We start from the raw sequence: 23,249 nt of genomic DNA, 5'->3' as shown, positions 1-23,249 counted from the left end.
GCTGTCTGAGGCATGCAATTCATCTCAATATTTTTTTTCCAGACTTCAGGCCAGAAGGACAGTGTTTCAGGACTTGATTCTAGCGGCAGTTATTCATCATCAGGGTATGTTAAATTTGATATATTTGATATATATATATTTTTTTTTTTTTTTAAAAAACAAAAAAAAAATCTACATCAAAATGGAATGTGTTTGAATATTATGTTAATGAGATGTATTGCCTCTTAAGGCTATCTCAAAGTGGTCAAAATAGTACTGGTAATTATTTTAGAATCTGTAAAATGTCCATCCTAGCAGCTAAATGTAAGAATAACAGTACCTTTTTTAATTCAAATGTGTCCATCTCTTTGCTAGTGATGCAGTAATAATAAATAAAATAGCAAATGTAAATCTGGTAAATGACAGTAAGTGAGAGTGCATGTGTATTGCAGTTATTAATGCTAAAACATACCATATCTAAAAAAAATGAAATAGGATTTGGATATATTTTTCTGTAGATTATACTTATGGTGCTCTGTGTACTATTAGGGCTTACATGTTCGTATATGTTGTGAATTTGTAGCGTCGTAGAATTGATGCGTGTGATGTACAAAACGTCTCTTTTTCGTGGACAACCGCTGTAGCTGTCAGCACAGATATACGAACAGCATCAATGGCTGCTCATTATACAGGACAGGTTGATATTTATATCTCATTAGGTTTGCAACGCCGTACATGAAAGTTTAGAACTTCCAGCAAATTTAAATGAGTTCTGTATACTGAACAGAAAGAAATCATATCATTTACAAACTCAGGGGCTGATGCAAATATGTCTCCAGCCAAAAATCAAAGGAAAACAAATTTCCAGTATGACGAAATCGATATATTGATAATCAAAAAAAAACAAAACAGGAAGTAACACTGCCAGAGCAAAAAAAAAAAAAGATAAAGAAATCAGTGATTATTTAAAAGACATTTGAGCTGCAATCAATGACTTAACTCTGCTGTAGACAATTAACTGACATACTTCCCAGAGTCATTCAAATGACTTAACATGAGCCATATTTACAATGCAATAAGAGTGTAATACAGAAAGATTATAGTGTTGTAATGTATTCTGTGAAACGGATTGTGATGTTTTAAACATAGCATGCAGACAGAGCATGGACAGGACGAAAGTAAACAAAAAGGTAGACCGAAAAGAAAGGGTCCCCAAAAAAGGAAAGCATATTATAACTAAGCTGGTTTCTCAATTTCACTGTACTGCTATTATTTTACTTTGGAATACTGCAGAACACTGTTTAGGGTATATACTGTATATATTGTAAAAGACTTGCACCCACTCGGGTACTTGCCCCCTTTACAAATAGACCCAGGACACAGGAGATTGAGGTTTAAAGCGCTTCACATTATTTTTTTAATAAACAAAACAAACACCAAGCTCTTTTTTGAGCACTAAACAAAAACACAAACAGCAACCTAAACTAACGCTCAGGATGGCTAAGCCGTTTACCCGACCAATAACAAAACACTGTTCTTGAGACACTTTTTTTTTTTTAATGACTGCTCAAAAGCAGCGCACTCCTTCTATTCAGCAGCCCTATGCAGACTGACTGCACCTCTTAAATACCCTGCACCGGGTCTTAATTTACAATCACTACCAGGTGCAGGGGATAATTAACAATAAAACAATTAAATTAAACAATTAAACAATTGTGGCTTTTCAGCCTGTGTTTTTCTGGGAAGTGTAGTCCTTTTTCTTCCCCCAGGACTACACTATCTCACTATATATATATATATATATATATATATATATATATATATATATATATATATATATATATATATATTATACACACACACCTCGGTTAACTCGACACCCCACAGGGATGCCATTTAGTGTTGACTTATCCAAGGTGTCGATAGTAACAGAACTCGCATGTTTACAGAATTACAGTATTTACAAGTTTATTTTTAGTTAAATGTCCTAATGAAAATGGTTGAAAGAACTGCAGTGAATTAATCTGTTATAGTCAGTATACAGTACTGTACAAACTTGGTAGAACTCGTATAGTTCGATTGAAATAGGAATAAATAAAATAACCAAAGCGTTATTTTTATGAAAACAATCCAACCACAAACTATTGACTGTACTTTTAGGTATTGGCTTGTACTGTGTAATTTGATGGCTTAAATAGCATAAGTTAACAAAAACACACGCTTTGAAAGTTCTGCTGACCAGCTTGTTTTCCAGAATAACCTGAGCTTTAAAGCCAATTGAACAAGGACTAATTTTTCGCTTCTGACTCATTGAACTGATACTAGTCTGTAACCAGCTGCACTTGGTAGTTGCAAATGAATGAATGAAAGATCTGTTTCTGTCAGAGTTCAGTCACGTGACACGACAGTGTTGAGTTATCCACTAGTCTTTTTAATAGTTTTTATCCCTTCGGTACCGGTATAAGTGTCGAGTTACGATTAAAGTGTTGCAATGACCCATGCATAATGTTATTAACTGAAAAGAAGACTCTGTGATTCTACTGATGCTTGAATGTGTGTTTAATTAAAGAACTCTGCAGTTATTTGGTTTTTTGTTTCCCTTCCATTGTCATTATATTGGTTCGCAAGAGTGTGATCTTCATTTTCATCTTCACCCCAAAGCACCTCCTCCACATCAACGATTCCCTTTCTTAAAGCTAGGCTGTGAAGCATGCAGCATACTACAAATACTCCTCCAGATTTATCCAAACCCCTGCTTCTCATTTTTAAAGTTCTAAAAGGTGCAGTCTGTCACATTTCTTGTTCTTTATTTGTTTATTTAGAAGACGCCTTTATCCAAGGCGACTTACAGAGACTAGGGTGTGTGAAATATGCATCAGCTGCAGAGTCACTTACAACTACGTCTCACCCAAAAGACGGAGCACAAGGAGGTTAAGTGACTTGCTCAGGGTCACACAATGAGTCAGTGGGTGAGGTGGGATTTGAACCAGGGACCTCCTGGTTACAAGCCCTTTTCTTTAACCACCGGACCACACAGCCATTTATTATAATAATAATAATAATAATAATAAATCTTTTTTTTTAACTATTTATCTATATTTTTTTAATGAATGGGCAACATCCTCATTCTCCATATACTCCCAGAATCCAGAGCGCTAGCTATGAAGGCGTCGTAACAGGATCCTGAGTATTTTGAAACAACATCTATTTTTAGTCCTTGAACATCACATGTGACTTGAATGTTTACACTGTGAAAGTTCTGTCTATTAATAAAAGCCAAGCTACCTATAACATTTGAGAATCCTGCAATTGAGTAGAATTTGATCTTGGTTTGTCTGATTGATTCAGCAGTGTTAGAGAATATAGGGCGCATTTTTAAACTCAATAATGTAGCTTAACAATAGCCAATGTTAAATAACAATACAATCAAAAACATTTGTATTTGTTTTCTTTTTCCTCCTATTTTAAGATGCTTTATTTTAAAATAATTAAAAGCCCGAAGCATTCAAACAAGAAGTATTACATACAAAGTGCATAGTGGCAGCTACACCAGTGACAGGCAGATGCAAGAAAACAGATGCAAATCAAACAGTCAGAAGAAAATGATAATACATCAGGAGTAAGTACAACAGATATATATTATAATGAGATTTGTAGGACATGTATACGAAATTAGTTTAAAATGAACTGACATAACAAAATTAGCGCAGCAGTGTGGGTGAACCTAAGTTACGGTAGAGAAAACGGCATTAACCCTTTAAGGACCGCGATCGTGTAAACACGATAAAAAAAAGTACTTAGTTTTGATGACTTACAGGGCCACCGTACTTTGCAGTACAGGCTTCCTGATGGTGTGACATCACTGAGGGGCATTTCGTGTCTAAAAGGTGGAGAAAGTTTTGGCAGTGTGGAGAGAAAAGACATCACAGCCTGCTTCCTAGAAACTGTCAGAAGGGCAAAAAAGACAAGGAAAAACGCTGCAAATCCGATGTGTTTGACATAGTTATATTAGAACATTTATTCTGTCTCATGTTTTTTAATATATGTTTTTACAACATTTATAAATATCAAGAATCGAGTGAATATAAGCAGATACTATATCGTACGTTTTTTTTTTAACTAATGTTTTATTTATAAATATTTATTTTGAGAAAATAAATCGAGAGTAGTGTCCATTATTGCTTATAAAGACCCTGAGAATAAATGTGTATTATATCATTGCAATCACTCATTTGAAACAATGTCTTGTAATTTGCCCACACATCAGTATTTTTCCCTATAGTCTGGACGTCACCGGTTCGAGTCCAGGCTATTCCTTTGCCGACCGAGGACGGGAGCTCCCAGGGGGCGGCGCTCAATTGGCCCAGCGCCGTCCAGGGGAGGGAGGGCTAGGTCGGCCATGGTGTCCTCGGCTCACCGCGCACCAGCGACTCCTGTGGTCTGGCCAGGCGCCTGCAGGCTTGCCTGGAAGCTGCCCAGGGCTGCGTTGTCCTCCGACGCTGTAGCTCTGGGTGGCTGCATGGTGAGTCTGCAGTGTGTAAAGAAGCGGGCGGCTGACAGAACACGCTTTGGAGGACAGCGTGTGTTCATCTTCGCCCTCGCGAGTTAGCACGGGCGGTAGCAGTGGGCTGAGCCTAAAAATAATGGGACATTACTAAATTGGGGAGAAAACAATAAAAATAATTGGTGACCGCTAAATTTATGAAAAAAAAGAAAAATCAGTATTTTTGTAAGGTCCCTCGTATCATAGATGAACACACTTTTATACATGTATCTCTAAGCAGAATACATAATAAAAAATACTTCACTTTAAAAAAAATAATAATCTCAGCAGTGTTATTGGCAATAAAAACATTGTTTCAGCAGAATTAGAAGTAAAGACGGCTACCAAACGCAATCATTTCGATGCATCCTGATATTTTTTTAGTTTCTTTTTAATCAACAATACAGTAAACGCAGGTAGATGGTACTTTTAATGCAGATGTAACATCAGACAGCACAGACAGTGTTTTACATTATTGGGGAAAAATACATGTATACCAACATATATGATTGACATAAAACTGTTTTAGACAGTTTAATTAGCTGTAAATACAATACCACTTACCTACGTATGCTACTGGACATAATTAGATATGTGATTTGTTTTGTAGTTCAGTCTATATTTAATAATGAGCCTTACGTTTGATTCAAGTCAATACCATTTATTCCACATTATACTGTTAAGTTTGCTTCCTGGTTTACACTGAACCTTGTTAGTTTTTGTGCAGCAAACTAACAAAATTGACTTGTATTAGAATGCTTTTCTGTAATTGTTTTTAAAAGCCTTGGGTATTATTACCTCTTTCAATCAAGACCACGCAGTCTGAGTATCTATAAATGAGGCTAGGACATTTCATAGCTGAGTATCTCTAAATGAGGCTAGGACATTTCATAGCTGAGTATCTCTAAATGAGGCTAGGACATTTCATAGCTGAGTATCTCTAAATGAGGCTGGGACATTTCATAGCTTTCAATTATACATAAACCATATTGCTACAAACCTAAAAAAAAACATAACAACCATGTAATCAACTTTATCTTATGATACATATAATTATGTTTTTTTTTTGTTCTAGTGCTACACCAGTTCTTGAAAGTCAAACGAATGACACAAGTACATCAAAACAGGTAAATACATAATACCTATATTGTATTTAAGAAATGAAGCCTCCAACTTCACTTACTTTGCTCTAAGCAACTTAAGCCATTAAATCTGGGTAACTTTTTAAAACTCATAAAAGCACCCCTGTGGCCTAATTTCAGCTCTTAATTTGAATTAATCTCCAAGTAAAGCTACACCAGAGTTTTAACGATTAACCTGTCCCCCCTGCAATACATCGTAAGAAATACTGCATAAAGAAAATGTGTCATTTATTACATCCACAACAGTGTTGCAGGATAAAGGTGAAGGGTTGCTTTCTGGTATACCTGCTGTACTTGTAGATTTGACGTGTTTGGAACTGTGTTGAGTTGTGAGTTTTTAAAAGTTATAATACTAAAGTGAATCTAAACAATAAGAAAAAAAAAACATTAGTTAAGATAACTCAAATTGTGGCGCACATATCCAAGGCAATGTTAGAACATTAAAGGACATCACATATTTTATACACTTTTATAACTGATATTTGTGATTATCGTGCACATAACAAGTTGCTCTTTGATTTTATCTTTCTGCTTCAATTTCAAGAAGTTGACATACATTCTGTCTGATCTTTGATATAGGTGGATTCTTCACAGACTGAAGGCTCTTTCAATGGCACAAACTATATTGTAAAATTGAATGAGTATTGCCAAAAAAGAAGTAAAATGCACGATTTTAGATGTGTAAGACAAGAGGGACCGTCACATAACCCTGTGTGAGTATATAATATAGGACTGCAAGTTTTTGTGTATGGGATATATCGACACTCACAGCACATAAACATTTAGATTTTCCCTTCAAAACAGACTTTCTTCATCCTTAAACCTTGTAGTAAAGGCTTGTTTTGTAGACCCCAATTAGAACTAAACTTGGGCAGCCTTATTTAAGACATTAGTAGTAATTTGAGTATTTAAGTCATATATAAGTGAGGTCAGCTCATGTTGCCTTTTATCTTCATATATAGATATTATTATCAAGTAATGATTGAGAAAAGAACGTTTCCAGAAGGTCAAGGGAAGAGTGCAAAGGAAGCCAAGCAAAGAGCAGCCCAGTTGGCCATGGAAGCTCTATCATCAGACCCTAAGCCCTCCAGCCAGGTACAGTACCCTATCTACTCTTATTATCTACTACTTGCTCTTATTGTATTACTCTTGCTCTTATTGTATTACTTGTATTGTAACGCTTGAAATGTTTTTGCCTACGATTGTAAGTCGCCCTGGATAAGGGCGTCTGCTAAGAAATAAATAATAATAAATAATACAGGGGAATGAGCAGTCCTTTAATTTACTGAATTCAAATATTCAGATCTACAGTGAAAACCTCTAACCCCTTCACAGCCAAGCATTCTATGACCATTTTTACTACACTATCTTTAGAGTGCTATAAAAAAAATCTTATTTGAGATAATAGATTGAAAAAAAGATTCCCAGACTCTTGCCAGAACATGACACATTTTTCACTCCAGATAAGGTTTTGGGTTATTGAGTAATTTACTCTGCAATGTAGGCACTGTGGGGTAGGTGTACTAAGATGGGCCAGTCGCAGCGCAAACATTTGCATTTTCGTTGCGACACTTAGCAAAGTGAAACTTTTGATGTATGTACTAAGAGAAAATATGTTAATGAAGACAGCTGCAATATACTAATTTAAATATTTGTCTTCTTAGCGAGATCTCTTGCATTAAACATTGCGAGAGTCATGCAACATTGTTCAACTAATTAGTGGGAGTTGAGTTGTGGTTTGCTGCAGCAGAGGGTGCCCGAAGGATAATGTCTATATATGCAAGGACGCAAGAATCAAAATAACATTGTTTTTGTTATGTGTAAACGTCATCTGTACATTGCATTCTGTTCTGTCTTCATTTTACCTATTTTAATACTATATATAGATTCGGGTGGGATTATTATTATTATTATTTGTTTATTTAGCAGACGCCTTTATCCAAGGCGACTTACAGAGACTAGGGTGTGTGAACTATGCATCAGCTGCAGAGTCACTTACAATTACATCTCACCCGAAAGACGGAGCACAAGGAGGTTACGTGACTTGCTCAGTGTCACACAATGAGTCAGTGGCTGAGATGGGATTTGAACCGGGGAGCTCCTGGTTACAAGCCCTTTTCTTTAACCACTGGACCACACAGACCACACAGATTAAACTGCCTTTCATTTATAAGGGACTAGCAACAAATTTTGCATTATACCACTAATTCGTATTATCATGAGTAGCCTATAAGCCAAATGTATACTGTCCGTTTTTCTTTTAGGGGTGCAGTGCTAAATTGTGCACAATTACAAACCACCTGCACATTAATAGAGTAGGTGTGTTTCCTATTCCTATACAGATGCTCAGAATGAGCTGGAGTGGTTAGCACACATGTGTGCAGTCTATTGCTCCCTGGATTTAGGGAAAAATAGGTATTTTGCTGTTCGCCTCAAAAAGAGCACAGCTGGCAATGCACGAGAAAAGGCGGACTGGGAAATGCCAGCAACAATTGTGACTGTTTAAAACATGCTTTCAAAAGTTCTTAAACAGCTGATGCAATTGTAAGTGTTGGGTGTTAACACGCCGCACAAGTGCGCAGCTGTAATATAACACAAGTACTGCCGGGTCTTTTACTGGCTGGGCAGCGCCTTCACAGGCAAGGTCTTCTAGTTGATGGGTTCCATAGTATTTCCCCTGCGGAGCGGGCGCTCACCTCCTCGATGTAAACAAAGCGCCTGTCTGTGTAGCCATGGCGATGCAATCGCCTCGAGCTGTGGTGCAGACGCTTTCTGAGCTCCGTGCAGGCTCCCTGGGCACACCCTCTAGCCAATTAGGACCTCCCGATCAGCTCAGCACCTGACGAGTCTTCCTGCTCAATTGGTTGCCTAGCAACGCGTTTCTTGTTGCGCGTCCCAGCTGCTTTCATAAAGGCACACGTCCACGCAAGAACCAGTGACGGTCTTCCGTGTCACAACTATATACAGTAGAACTCTTCATGGCCGCAATAATTGGGACAGAGCCCTGTGTGGTTGTGAAAACATGCAGTTGATCAATAACCACCCAAAACACGATCTGTTTAGATATATAACCCTCCAAAAAAAGAAAATATTGGTAAATGAAATGCAGATAGACCCGCTTTATATCATGGTCGCTGTGCAGGGATAGTTCATTATAAAAAACGGGTTTGGCTTTCGACTATGACAGCTCATCATGAGTGCGAGAAAAAAAAGAGCAGTGAATGAAAGAGCAGTGTTTTATATACCGTTCACTGACAGAAAATCATTAGAAAAAGTATGTTTTGCGTCATTTGCATGTAAACAAATGCAAACGCGTTTTATAACAAAAAGCTTACAGAATTTACTGGATTTTAATACAATACAGTATCATTTTTTGACTTTAAAAAAAATAAAGTTTTCTGTCATTTACTGCAAATGTAAACAAATGCAAACAATTTTTATATAAAACATTCGGAACGTACCATGAACTGAAATTTGTTTTAGCTTTCTTTGTTTCAAATTAACATAGAGCCATTTTATAAGTGAAATAACTCACTCCAGGGTGTGTGCTAAGTCAAGACATATTATTATTTTTGTATTATTATTTGTTTATTTAGCAGACGCCTCTATCCAAGACGACTTACAGAGACTAGGGTGTGTGAAGTATGTATCAGCTGCAGAGTCACTTCCAACAACGTGTCACCCGAACATACCTTGACCTATAGCGGCCTCGTGCCTCACAACGCAGCCAGGCGTGTGTATGATAAGCCTATGTCTTCCCGCACACCCTGTCGTGGGTTATTGCTTACTTAACTAACTGTGACTTCCTTTTTATTATTTATTTATGCTTGTGATCTTTGCATGCCAAACCGGGCTATTAAATGTCATCTTTTTTAGGAAATTGTTGAACAGAGCCCTGGAGGAGCCAGATTAAAAAATAGGCAAGTGTCTTTCTTTTTTGTACACATTCAATGTGTTAATGATATAAACTGCCTTATAAGATAGTTTAAATAACATACATACATTTGTTTCCAAAAAGATGAGTTATTTCAAAAGTCAATACCATTTATTCTACATCACTGTAAGTTTGCTTCCTGGTTTACACTGAATCTTGTTAATTTTTGTGCAGCAAACACTAACAAAATTGACTTGTATTAGAATGCTTTTCTGTGCTTGTTTTTAAAAGTTGTGGTTATTATTACCACTTTCAATCAAGGCCACGCAGTCTGAGTATCTCTAAATGAGGCTAGGACATTTAATAGCTTTCAATTATACACAAATCATACTGCTGCAAACCTAAAAAACGTAACAACCATGTAATCAACTTTATCTTATGATACATATGATTATGTTTTTTTTTGTTCTAGTGCTACACCAGTTCTTGAAAGTCAAACAAATGGCACAAGTACATCAAAACAGGTAAATACATAATAACTATATTGTATTCAAGTAACCAACTTTACTTACTTTGCTCTGTGCAACTTCAGTCATTAAATCTGGGTAACTTTTTAAAACTCATAAGATTAAATCACCCCTGTGGCCTAATTTCAGCTCTTAATTTGAATTAATCTCCAAGTAAAGCTGGTACACCAGAGTTTTAACAATTAACCTGTCCCCCCTGCAATACATCGTAAGAAATACTGCATAAAGAAAATGTGTCATTTATTACATCCACAACAGTGTTGCAGGATAAAGGTGAAGGGTTGCTTTCTGGTATACCTGCTGTACTTGTAGATTTGACATGTTTGAAACTGTGTTGAGTTGTGAGTTTTTAAAAGTCACCAGGATGAATTAGAAAATAATAATAATAATAAAGTGAATCTAAACAATAACTAATTGTGGCACAGATATCCAAGGCAATGTTAGAACATTAACCCTTAGCGGTCCATTTATTCAGCGCGTCTCAGGTGCGTCAGGTTCAATTTATTTTCACACGCGCAGTTTATTTTAGACGTGCTGTTTAAAAGTATTTTTCTTTCACAGTAAAACAGGTTTAAAAGGCACTGCATATCAACAGGACACTCAGTATTGCATCTCCAGCCCCGCACCACCCCTTGTTCGCTGTATTTTTCACATACCTCTTCATAGTAGTGCATACCGATAAATCATCTCCTGATCACTCATTTTAGCGAAAATGCTGCGTGTGTCAACACTGGCGGCGGTAATGCTGCCCTCAGCGCGCGACACTCCGGCAGTGATACTACTGCGGGTGGAGGTGGTTTCCTCACCTCTTCCCCCTTCTCTGTAGCCGGCAGTTCCCTTTTCTTGGGCTCCAGCCCCAGAATCTCCGGTAGCGCAACTGCTGCTGCTGGATACAACAAAGCCCTGGAAATACCAGACACAGTGTGGTGAGTGAAGGCGCTGCTGTGCAGATTCACACACAAAACGAAACACTTATACAAAACAAAACAGCATAGCGGCCAAAACAAACAAGCAGATACCAAGAACAAGTAATGTGCTGGATTATATCCAGCACGAGTAGCAATTGTTTTTATTCTTACTTTCTTTATCTCACGACTCACAATCTCTCATTCTCCACTCTGAACACCCACACCGAGTGAGATATTTGTGCTCCTTTTAAGCAGCTGTGCCAGGACCTAATTGCTAATTATTCAATCTGGCCCCGGCACAGTCTGCACGTGAAGTAATTGTGACTTCCCCATGCCCGCATACCAATCGTACATTTTAAATCACCCATGCTAAATAACCCACACTACAAATAAACCAAATACACCCAGGGGCTGTCAATTAATCGCAGATTAATTTTTTTAATGTGCATTAATTACACTCCTCTGACTTGACCCACTTACCATGCTGTAATTAATTACCTGCGGCACCATTTTAGTACTAAAAGTGAAGGACTTGTGAATGGGAAGCTTATTTAAAAAAAAAAAAACCTCTTACGCATCTACTGTCAAATTGAGATTCAGTATCACAAACGTAGGTTACATCTAATCTGAAGCACCACCTGCATGGTAAACAGGCTTTCACTACTCAAAATACACTTCCTTCAACAAATGAAACCCGTCAGTTTCGACAGAGTACACTTAGAAATGCAGGATCGCTGCAAGCCCATGAATCAAGTTAAGTATGATAATATAACTAATATATATACACACTTTTATAACCGATAATTGTGATTATCGTGCACATAGCAAGTTGCTCTTTGATTTTATCTTTCTGCTTAAATCTCAACAAGTTGACATGCATGTCTGATCTTTGTGATCTTTGATATAGGTGGATTCTTCACAGACTGAAGGCTCTATCAATGGCACAAACTATATTGGAAAATTGAATGAGTATTGCCAAAAAAGAAGTGAAATGCACGATTTTAAACGTGTAAGACAAGAGGGATCTTCACATGACCCTTTGTGAGTATATAATATAGGACTGCATATTGTTTCTGTATATGAGACAGACCTGGAAGTAAATATTGATTTCATTTAAATATTTCACATTTATTTTATATGATTCTAAACAATTAAATATTTCAAATAATGTTGTTGTGAATATGTATAAATATTCACATATTTTTATTTCTGTTTCAACTATATTTATACTTGTGTTACAATGATGTGAAACATAATGCCTCAAGTTTTATATGAAATATCTATTTAGTTTTATATTAAAATATTTTCATATAAATTTTTGAGGGCGGACAAAATCTTGAAATATTTTATATTTTTTAATTAAATCTGACATATAAATATATTTGTCCCAGGTCCGGTATGGGATATATATCACAGCACATAAACATTTTTCCTTCATACACAGACTTTTTTGTAAAGGCTTGTTTTGTAGACCCCGATTAACACTAAACTTGGGCTGCCCTATTAAAGATACTGGTAGCAATTGGAATATGTAAGTCATAGTTCAACTCATGTTGCCTTTTATCTTCATATATAGATATTATTATCAAGTAATGATTGAGAAAAGAATGTTTCCGGAAGGTCAAGGGAAGAGTGCAAAGGAAGCCAAACAAAGAGCAGCCCAGTTGGCCATGGAAGCTCTAGCATCAGACCCTAAGCCCTCCAGCCAGGTACAGTACTCTATCTACAGGGGAATGAGCAGTCTTTTAATTTACTGAATTCAAATATTCAGATCTACAGTGAAAACCTCTAACCCCTTTACAGCCAAACATTCACAGAGGCACACTATCTTTAAAGTGCTATAAAAAAACATATTTCAGATAGTAGTAAAAAAAAAAAAAAAAAAAACATTCCCAGAACATGACTACATTTTCACCTAAACAATTTTTTTTGCAAGTTCATAAAATATACAAAAAAATTTGAAACCTAGGGCCTCATTCACTAAACAGTGGTAATGTGTTTTGCACGCAGTAAGCCCCTTTACTACCTGCTTTATACGCCTGCTGTATTCACTAACCAGTGGCAGACAACCTAGTGCGTGGAAAAGGTACCGTGTTCGAGTTATTTAAATATAATGAATAATGTTAATGGCTGGAAATGCATGCGAATTACGTCACAAAATACCGTGAGGGAGGTATTTGATATGCAAACCATATTCACTACCGCTTATTGAAACCAGGCAGTGTCACGGAACCAGCAGAAGAGCAAGAAGAAGAGAGGGAGAGAGTATCTCAGACCAGGCAGACTTTACTAGGGATGTGTGAGGAGGAGGTAATAACTAGATACAGATTGAGCACAATATCACAAATTTGACAGAAATCATGTATTTGACGGCCTACCCTGAAAAATATACATTTTATTTTCCTTACAGTATTTTACATTACTCTTCACTCCCCTGGTCATGTCATACTTTTATCAAGTAGAAGCAGCGCTACAGTAGCTGTACACGGTCTGGCGTCAATGCCGTGCATTTGGTTACTACGGCAAACGGGGTCAAACAAATACCGGCTTCATGATTGGTGATTCCTCATATTTAGTGTTCCGCGTTTCCGGCTTATTCTGAATTTTACCGAAAAAGTACAGGATTTTTTTTAAATCGACGTCAATTTTTACTGATTTATACCCGATTTTTGTCTATTATTCACTATTATCCCAGTACAATTTTCTAGAAAATACACAATAATTTGATTAAAATGCTGTTTTATTTTGACTCCAACATTGTAATAAGCAGCCCTACACTATATCCTAGGATATAGCAGATGTTTAGTCGTCAGATGCTCAAATAACGTTCAACTGTGGTTCTCTGTCCTTCACAAACACACTATCATGTGATTATGTTAGCCAATCAAAGTCTGATTATTGTGGCAATTGCTGGGCACAGTAACTACTAGATTGATCAAAAACTAAATTGAAATACTTACACGAAAATATAATATTTTTAGTGGATGGGGAATGGTGAGAAAATGTAAATCAGTTTATGAATATTCAAAAGCAAATGAATGTTTTGAAGTATACAAAAAGCAAAAATAGCAGAAGTGGGTCAGATGAGTGAGGATGCATAGTGCTGCAAATACTGTTGCATGGAGGTACATGTTCACACTGACAATAAAAGAACATGCTGAAAAATAAGCGACACATTAAACTAAAACAAGAAAGTGAACTGAGAGACAAGCAATCCATTTATGCGGCTTTCACACACGCTTTAATAAAAGAGAGCACAGAATGACTGTTAATGAGTTTATCAGAGCACTGTGCTTTGCTGGACAGCCACTGTTTATTGCAGAGGTATGTATCGGTTACTTCGTGCGACAGTACTGTCTGTCCATCAGCTAAAACATTGCCTAACGCCGACAATCTTAATTGTAAATATTTGACAGAAAATGGTGATGCTTTAGTTGGTAAACTTACTGGAACGCACTGATGGAAATGTCCAGTGTGATTTTTGACGCGTCTTCCGATGGCTTGCACCACCCAGTTCTGTCAATTTTATTTTAATTTTATGATTTCGAATAAACCTGGCTTGTTTTGTGCTGATGTCATGTTCATACCTTCTGTAGATACTGTTTCTATCAGCACAGCAATTGCCCAAACAATTGCAAAGTACCAGCTAACTTGGGAAAATGTGGCCTCGACTTGCACAGATTGTGCTTCATCATACATGCCAAGACATTAAACCTAATCAGAAACCAGAACTGCTACACATCATATTCCACATGTAAAGTGTGTCTACTGAGATTTTGATGGTATCTGTAAAAAAATTATTTCTACATACTACTAGAAATGTACAGTGTGTATAAAGAAAAACACAAAAGCTTCGGTTTTGCCATTTCAGGTTTGCAGTTAACATTTCTCCCGTTTTTAATATTTTGGGATTACAGGCAGCAAAATAGGCTATGGGAATTACCCTGCCATTGTAATGAATGTGTCAACATAAGTTTTAAAGGTTTACAAAACGCGGAAATGTTGCTGAATATGTCATTTATGGTTGTTTTTAAAAAATCTGTTTTGTCTGCTTGTTACTTTTTTTTGCAGCCAACACAGACCATTTTAAACAACTCTTGTTTCCAACAGAAGTTTGTTACATTTTTAAAGATTGTTTCAATAGCCACTCAAGTTCCAATGATCCAATGTACATTTTAAAGAGTTCACTCAGTAGCTAGGCTACATGTTAAAATGTTTCAGCCTTGGTTGTTGGGTGATGTTCTTGATGAATATTCAATGATAACATATAGGCAACTTACATCAGTAGACTATAATGTAAAGAGAAAATGTGTTTTCTCTGGTGAGTTTTTTCTTTTTGTTTATAAAATGACGGTTTCATGACACTGTGAAATGTGTTGATTTTTTTTTTTTTATTGTCATTCGTGAATTTCTTTAAATAATACATTGAATTTTTCGGGCTCTATAGAGATCAAATCTGATTTAGAGCCACTTACAGATGTCATACAGTGCCAAGTCTAGTGAAATTGCTGCGAGACAGTCAAAGCGGGAAAACATGGGTTGGGATATCCCACCAATTGCTGACACAGTTGTGTGAAACGACCAAGGTGCTAAATAATGTAGTGTACCCAGCAATTTCACTAGACCTGGCACTGCATGACTCCTATCTGTAGTGGCTCTAGATCAGATTTGATCCCTCATATAACGCCAGTATGATCTCTGTGCTCAATCTGTATATAGGCAAATTGGTAGGTTTGGTTTAGGGGCACTAAGATAGTGCTGAGAAATTCAGAATCCAAAATCAAGAATCCAGTCGGTTATTCACCACTCAAACATGCATTGCAAGGGAGTGGATTCCACAGTATGTTGATTTTTTTTTTAAATTGAAAACCCTGTGATTATTGGTCACACATTTCTAGCAATTCCCAGGCATGCTACAATTAGCTGTCCCGGCATTCCTATGATCCATTCTCTAGCTACCGCATGCAGTATATTCACAATTGTCCATTGAGACGCCGGGAACCAACAAAGTACAAGAAGCTTGATAACATGAGAACTCAGGCGGTGCAGCAAAATTGCTATGCGTATTTGTTACACATTACATTTAAATGTCATGTGCAATTCATATTTTTTCAACCTGTAAAGCGCTGATTCTACCATTTGGAGTCATTTTTTCAACAAGAGAACTTAAAAAAAGTACCCTGGGAGTAAGGGATTTTTTTTCACAATTTAACCATCAATTATTGAACCAACATAAGCAACTTCAGCACATGGTAAAATAGTAAACAACTGTAATGAAAAGGTCAACATGTTGCATGTTGCAATACAAATCTAATTAATTATTGTAACAGGGATGTTACCTGCATGTGTCGTCACTGAATAATAATGAGTCGGACACAGAGCAGTGACACACTGCAATGCTGAGCTTGATTATTGTACTAGGGAAATAGTAAAGCAAAATAACTCACTCCAGGTGTGTGCTGTCAAGACATATCTTGGCCTATGGCGGCCTCGTGCCTCACAACGCAGCCAGGCGTGTGTATGATAAGCCTATGTCTTCCTGCACACCCTGTCGTGGGTTATTGCTTACTTAACTAACTGTGACTTCCTTTTTCTTATTTATTTATGCTTGTGATCTTTGCATGCCAAACCAGGCTATTAAATGTCATCTTTTTTAGGAAATTGTTGAACAGAGCCCTGGAGGAGCCAGATTCAAAAATAGGTAAGCGTTTTTCTTTTTTAATTTAGAGTCGCCAATTATTATTTTTATTTATTTTTCCCCCAATTTGGAATGTGCAATTATGTTTTTTTCTTGTCACCGCAGCAAGTCCCCACACAGCACAGACATTCTGAGGGCGTGTGAGCGTCCTCAAATCTCAAACGCCAGAATTGCTTTTACACTGAGCAATCCACAGCCCTGCTTTTTATCCACTCTGAATGTGCTCGGTGTCTGGCCAGTAGGGTTCGCTGTTGTGTAATGAGGAAAAGCACTCACTGACGGTTTCCCATCCCCCAGCCTGGGAGTGTCCGAGCCAATGTGACGCCCCTCCTCGGGGTCCCCAGCAAAGTTCCGCCTCTTTGCGCAGCCTGGACGCAAACTGGTGCCGTCCAAGCTGTGTGACTCATCCTGCGCTCCCAGCCACAACGCTTTAACTGGATGAGCCACTCAGGGACCCCATGTCTTTCTTTTTTGTACACATTAAAAGTAATAATGATATCAACTGCCTTATAAAATACTTTAAATAAAATATACACATTTGTATAGGATTTATTGGTTTCCAAATATAAAGTTATTTTAAAAAGTTTTTCAAAGACTTTTAAATAAAGTTTTTATGAGTTGCAAAATCTAGTTTGATATTCATGAAACTATTCTAGTCTGTTGAATATCATACTCGTTTTATTAATTATATATTCATGAAAACAGACCTTGCTAACAGCCCAATGGTCTTTTCTTGGTTTCAAAAAAACAACTTTTGTTTGTGATCTTTTTGTTTTTTGTTTTCCAGAAAAGTAAACTTAGCTCCTGATTTCAAAAATGACTTGAAATCTACACCAAACAAAAATGATCAGGTATCTATAATTTTATAAAGTTACACCAAGCATGATTGTTATGACTGTATAATTAATCAGTCTTTGAATTTAAGATGAACCTCTCAATGTTCCTAACCAGAAATCAATCATGACGTTAACATGCTTTGGAAACTGTACCTATGGTTGTGCAGTATTTCTTACCTCATATAATGAAGTCCACACACAAAGTGAACTCCCAGTCTCCATTTTGCTTGGTCAGGAGAAACAAACTGATCTTGTACCCAGAGATCATTGTGTTAAGTCCTTTTCAGCGCCAAACCAGACGGCATAAAACCAGACGTCACTTCACGATTGTTATCCCAATTTCTCCTGCGCTTGCTTGGGTATGGAGTAAGTATAGGCGTTTTCCTCAGCATCTTTGAAGAAAGAAAGCCTTTGAAGGGGTCCACTTCCATGAGGTGGTCTGGAGGCCTGTTGAAGCTACATGTCTTCTTAGAATAGTTACATTCTAGAAGGTGCCAGCAGGCCAAAAAGATTACTTGTTTTAAACAGCCAGCTGAATTCCATCCTGGCTACAGCAGCTATGGGTGTGCCCCCCAGGTCCCCCACATCACATCGTGTGGATAAAAGGATTGACACCTTTCTGAAGGACGGCAGCAAATCCACCTGCAGCAGGTGCATTATCAGGTGTATGCCACCTAATATCAACACAAGCTGGGGAGCCAGCTGTCTGCTACCCAACAAACACCTACACCAGGTAATATATAACTGGCCATGCAGCTAGCAGCGGGGAAGGTAAGTATGTCACCATGTGATAACATTGACACCAACGCCAAAGCTGTGGTGAATGTTGTCACTGCAAGGAAGTGCCTTCAGATGAAGACATCTTTACTCCCAGCAGACACATATGCCACTGCTGGAATCTCCTCTTTGGGCACCGGTCTGAAGGATTCCATGTCCCATATGAAGGAGTCAAGACAGACAACCATTATAAGGAATTAGGTAAGCTTCTACTTCCTGATATCCCTACTACCAATCTCATTTTCTGGCAAGCTGGTAGAATACGACATCAGTTTCCTGGGTCCTAGAGAAGATACAGTGTTACTACGCAGGGACTGTCTCAACCACCATCTACAAGCGTAATCTGCACACTGAGGACTGGTTACTCCCATAGGGAATTATTCTACTAGAAGAGATCAATCCATGCTGTATTTACATGCCATAGAACAGGCTCCTTGTCCTTACAAAAGTTTCTACTCCAGGCTTGTATTCATAAAGGAAATGTGTAGTTCTGATCCATTTTATACCTCAAGGGTCTGAAAATATACGTTCTTTCTGGAAAATTCCAGATGGTTTCTCCTCTACAATCATCAAGGAAGCCCAACCAGTGGTCTGATTTCAATAGAGCTCAAGGGTGCCTTCACATACACTGCAGTAAATACCTCTGTTTGTCCATAAGGGGCCGTCAATACCAATTAAGGGGTTTCCTTTCAGGATTTCTACAACCCCAGGGTGTTCACCATGGTGATGGCCGAAGTAGCAGCGCATGCCTGAGGCATGGGCATCAACTTCTATCTGTATTAGATGACTGGTTAGTGAAAAAAAAAATTTGGACTGGCAGCAGCAGTCCTTTTGGTAAGGGAAGCAAAACTACACACGAGACACACAGAGGTGTCTTCTTTCTTCTTGAAACGTCACCTTTCCAGATTCCCTACGCATCAAGGTTTCTCTGGGAGCTGCAACAGAAGCCAGATGATGGTGACTTTCACCTCAGATGAACATGGGGCTGACACTATCTCCACGGCCTCCTAAACCCCATCTGCATACGAGGGGAGCACACTTATCATAGGCTTGGTCACTACAACTAGCACCTTCCCTTAAATCACCTTGAGTTTCTAGCAATTTGCCATGCGCTAAAAACATTTTACCCAGTTTTAAAACAAGGGGATACATCAATCACTAGGGAGGCAAAAGGTTTTGGGGTTTGCCCCCTAATAATAAGCACTGACCTGGTACAGGACATCACAATATAGACAACCTACTTGCCGGACTCAACAACAGCATCGCGGATCTGCTCAGCAGAGAGACGGTTCCACACTACTGGCAGATCAGCCCAGATGTGGTACAGGGGGTATTCAACTAAGTAGGTTTTACAAGTATAGAACACCAGAAGCCACTTTATTTGCTCCCACTTTTAGTAGAGAGCAGCCTTGGTTACAGACGGCCAGTCCATTTCATGGTGTACTGGCCTAATGTATGCATTCTCGCCCCTGCCACTATGCCAGCAGTGCTGTTACTATTAGCTGCCTGAAGATGGAAGGGCAGCTACTGAGGTAATAAGGCCTATCTGAACAAGTAATAAACATTCTACTTCCTAGAAAACTTCCACTTTTCAGGCCTATACAAGCAAATGGAAAGAAGCTGTTATCTGGTGCGATTAAAAATCCCTACACTACTTGGATATCTATTTCCTACCATACCGCAGCCATCTGTTTCACAAGGGTTCTCCCCCCACCCTTCATAAAGGTTCACATCGCAGCAATCTCCAACATGCTACCTGGCTGGTAAGGTCACCCTGTAGGTTCCCGTCCTATGGTGTCTAGATTTGTTAGGGGAGTTAACCATCCAAGCCCCCCAAGGAAACACATTGTCCCTCAATGGAGCATCTAGTATTCAACAAACTTATGGTACCATTGAACCCTGGCTACATGTGAAGACAAATTCTTAACTTGGAAAACAGCATTTCTAGTGGCTTTGGTGTCGAAAAGGACTATATCTGGGTAAGAGATCCATTTGCTTCTCCTGACCAAGCAAAATGGGAGTTCACTTTGTGTGTGGAGTTCATCATCCTACCAAGAAACTATATTACAGGTAATCTTTGTCTTTTTGGCTCTGTTCCAGCCATGCATGTTGCATTTTTTTAGGTTATCACGTAAAAGTAAAAGAAAATATATGTTATGGTTTCAGGATTTTTTGTGTATCACTCAGTGATTATGCATTTTAAATGTTAAAAATGTTATTTGCACTGTGCACCATGCATGCTTGGTATTACAGTATTTTTTCGTTAAGACGAATTTCAGGTATTTCTTACTCAGTCAAATACTGTACATTTATAACAGATTGTACATTGATGTACTGTAATTCCAATTATATATTTTGTTTTTTTTACTTGCGTGTATATTATATTTGAAACACATACTTTCCTGACCTGCATTTTACTTTTCTGACCTGGTCATACCTCTATATCACAATATCAACTACCTGTACATTCATATTCACTTACAATCCAGATATTTCGAGACACACTTGAGCATTCTTTAGCACAAGCAGGTAGTCCCATAGTGATTTACTTTTTTTATCATAGTGATGATGTATGTTACTGACATTTTTGTTTTGTATTTTAACTTAAAGGATAACATTGTACCCAATTTAAATAAGGACAGACACTTGGGCAAGAATGTCAGTGAGAGAACAAACTCTAATAACCTACAGAACTCAAGGTGAGTTTTTACAATGTGATTGCTTCATATGGATATATTATTTTTAGATATGGGGATTTTGCTGATAAACAATATATATATATATATATATATATATATATATATATATATATATATATATATATATATATATATATATATTTAATTTAGTAGTTGGCAATTATTTTATTATTTTCCCCCAATTTGGCATATCCAGTTATTTTCAAGCTCAGCTCAGCTCACCACTACCACCCTGCATTGACTCTGGAGCGGCTAAGACGAACACAGACTGTCCTCTGAAGCGTGTGTCGTCAGTGACCGCTTCTTTTCATACTGCAGACTCACTGTGCAGCCACCTCAGAGCTACAGCGTTGGAGGACAACGCAGCTCTGGGCAGCTTACAGGCAAGCCCACAGGCGCCCGACCAGACTACAGGGGTCGCTGGTTCACGGTGAGCCGAGGACACCCTGGCCGGACCTAAGCCCCCCCCCTCAGGTGGTGCTCGGCCAATTGTGCGCCACCCCCTAGGAGCTCCCATCCACGGTTGGCAGTGGAATGGCCTGGACTCGAACCGGCGACAGGCTATAGGGTGCATCCTGCACTTCCTGCGGAGTCCATTTACCAGATGCACCACTCTGGAGCCCCCCCCCAAACAATATTTACATTTATTCAAGAAAATCAGGGGTAAAATAATTGGGCACTAAATAAAATAAAAAATAAAAAAAAACATATTTAAACTAAGCAATACCAAATAGAATTCATAATTTAAGTTTTTTAAATGTAATATGTCCCTATAACTTAAAACAAATAGTTGAATGTCAATTTATAGATTTGTATTATTGTATTTTTAGATAAAATAGTACATGTCCCAGAAACAAAGCAATATTTGTTTGTCTTTCTTAACTACTGTAATTAATGGACTCTGTTTGGTTACCATACCGTAGCAAACACTTTGATACCCCTTGCTGCTTGTGCATGCAACCTTGCTGCTATAAATTTTACTGTAGCTACTGTATCTTACTTACAATACCACTCAGTGAGTGTCACACATGCAAACAAATACTCACTAAAACCATAAATAATAGTCTACCTTTTTTTACTGTCCACTTTTTCTTCTATAGGTTTTCCATGTTATATCTTTCATCTCTGTCCATGTTATCTCTTGATCCTCTAAAATCCTAGCATCCACAATTATGGTACTGTATTTTTGATCTCCATATCAAACATGCACTGATGAAAGCAGAGGGGCTGGGTAGCTAGGCAAATATGTTTGTTTATCTTTATCCATATGTGAAAAAAACAAACACTGTTAAAGTGTATACTTGCTCTGACTGGGTAATCTAATGCTACTTGTTGACAGTTATAACCATGGTCTAGTTTTGTTCACTTGTAATACCTACTGTATTTGTTGTCCAAAAACGGAATCATCGATCATGTTTCTCCTTGTACATCAAGACCACAGTATAAGTTTGATAAAAAATGTCACAAATGATATAATTTATTTTAACGGAACACATTGATAAAATTACAAATAAAAATTAAAGGGACATCCTAGCGCTGGTATTGCAGCAAATTCACACAATTTGCCTGCAGTGGCGATACTAGTATTTATCACACGCAGAAAGTTGTACACTCAAAACTTATGGGAAAACATATTCCTCACCATAACTTTTATTCCATATTAAAAGATAAAACATTTTTTTTAATAAGTTGTATTGAGAACAGTGGTTCCTTAAATTAGCCAGGAAGGCAGTGGAAGAACACAATAATCCTTAAGCAGACATATAAAAATGAGCTAAAAGAAAATGTAGAATCATAAACAAGATGTCTAGATGTGCAATGCGAGCAATTTCCAAACATTCCACTCAAAAGATTGAAGTAACAGTAGCTTATTGGTTTAAACCATGAAAAAAGAAAGACATACACCTAAACAAAGAAGCTGACCTGATGTTTCTTTTTCTTTGTTTTCCTTTTTTTCTTGGAGGAAAAATCTAAAACAACCTGCATTCTCAGACTTTTTCAGGAATTTGATGAAATAACCAAACTTGGTGAAGGTGGCTTTGGGAGTGTTTTCAAGGCGAGAAAAATACTTGACAGAAACTTTTATGCTGTGAAACTTGTGAAGTATAAAAAGTAAGTGTGTGTATGAATACTGTATGTGCATTTTGAAGTGTGTTTAATGATATACTTATAATGGTATACCATATGTACCAGCAGGACCAATGTTTTTGTAACTCCTTATCTGATGAAACACTAAACCAAGGTCAATGGACATTAAAATGGAAAC

General features: G+C 37.6%; 1 protein-coding gene across 3 annotated transcripts in view; it reads left to right on the top strand.

Moving 5' to 3' along the window:
• The window catches only part of LOC117410404 (interferon-induced, double-stranded RNA-activated protein kinase), a 55,670-nt gene that overhangs the window by 14,154 nt on the left and 18,267 nt on the right, over positions 1-23,249 (top strand). For 2 of the 3 annotated variants that reach the window (XM_059025445.1, XM_059025444.1), the window contains exons 8-19: positions 43-104; positions 5,598-5,649; positions 6,244-6,377; positions 6,627-6,759; positions 9,541-9,584; positions 10,011-10,062; positions 11,881-12,014; positions 12,550-12,682; positions 16,631-16,674; positions 17,459-17,522; positions 20,895-20,983; positions 22,976-23,095. In XM_059025445.1, coding sequence (XP_058881428.1) covers positions 43-104; positions 5,598-5,649; positions 6,244-6,377; positions 6,627-6,759; positions 9,541-9,584; positions 10,011-10,062; positions 11,881-12,014; positions 12,550-12,682; positions 16,631-16,674; positions 17,459-17,522; positions 20,895-20,983; positions 22,976-23,095 — 1,061 coding nt within the window. The remainder of the gene's footprint in view (positions 1-42; positions 105-5,597; positions 5,650-6,243; positions 6,378-6,626; positions 6,760-9,540; positions 9,585-10,010; positions 10,063-11,880; positions 12,015-12,549; positions 12,683-16,630; positions 16,675-17,458; positions 17,523-20,894; positions 20,984-22,975; positions 23,096-23,249) is intronic. The other variant, XM_034921821.2, reaches the window with a different exon arrangement.

This window comes from Acipenser ruthenus, chromosome 6 (assembly GCF_902713425.1).
Source record: "Acipenser ruthenus chromosome 6, fAciRut3.2 maternal haplotype, whole genome shotgun sequence".
Taxonomy (NCBI): domain Eukaryota; kingdom Metazoa; phylum Chordata; class Actinopteri; order Acipenseriformes; family Acipenseridae; genus Acipenser; species Acipenser ruthenus.
This window is presented reverse-complemented; position numbering and strand designations above follow the sequence as displayed.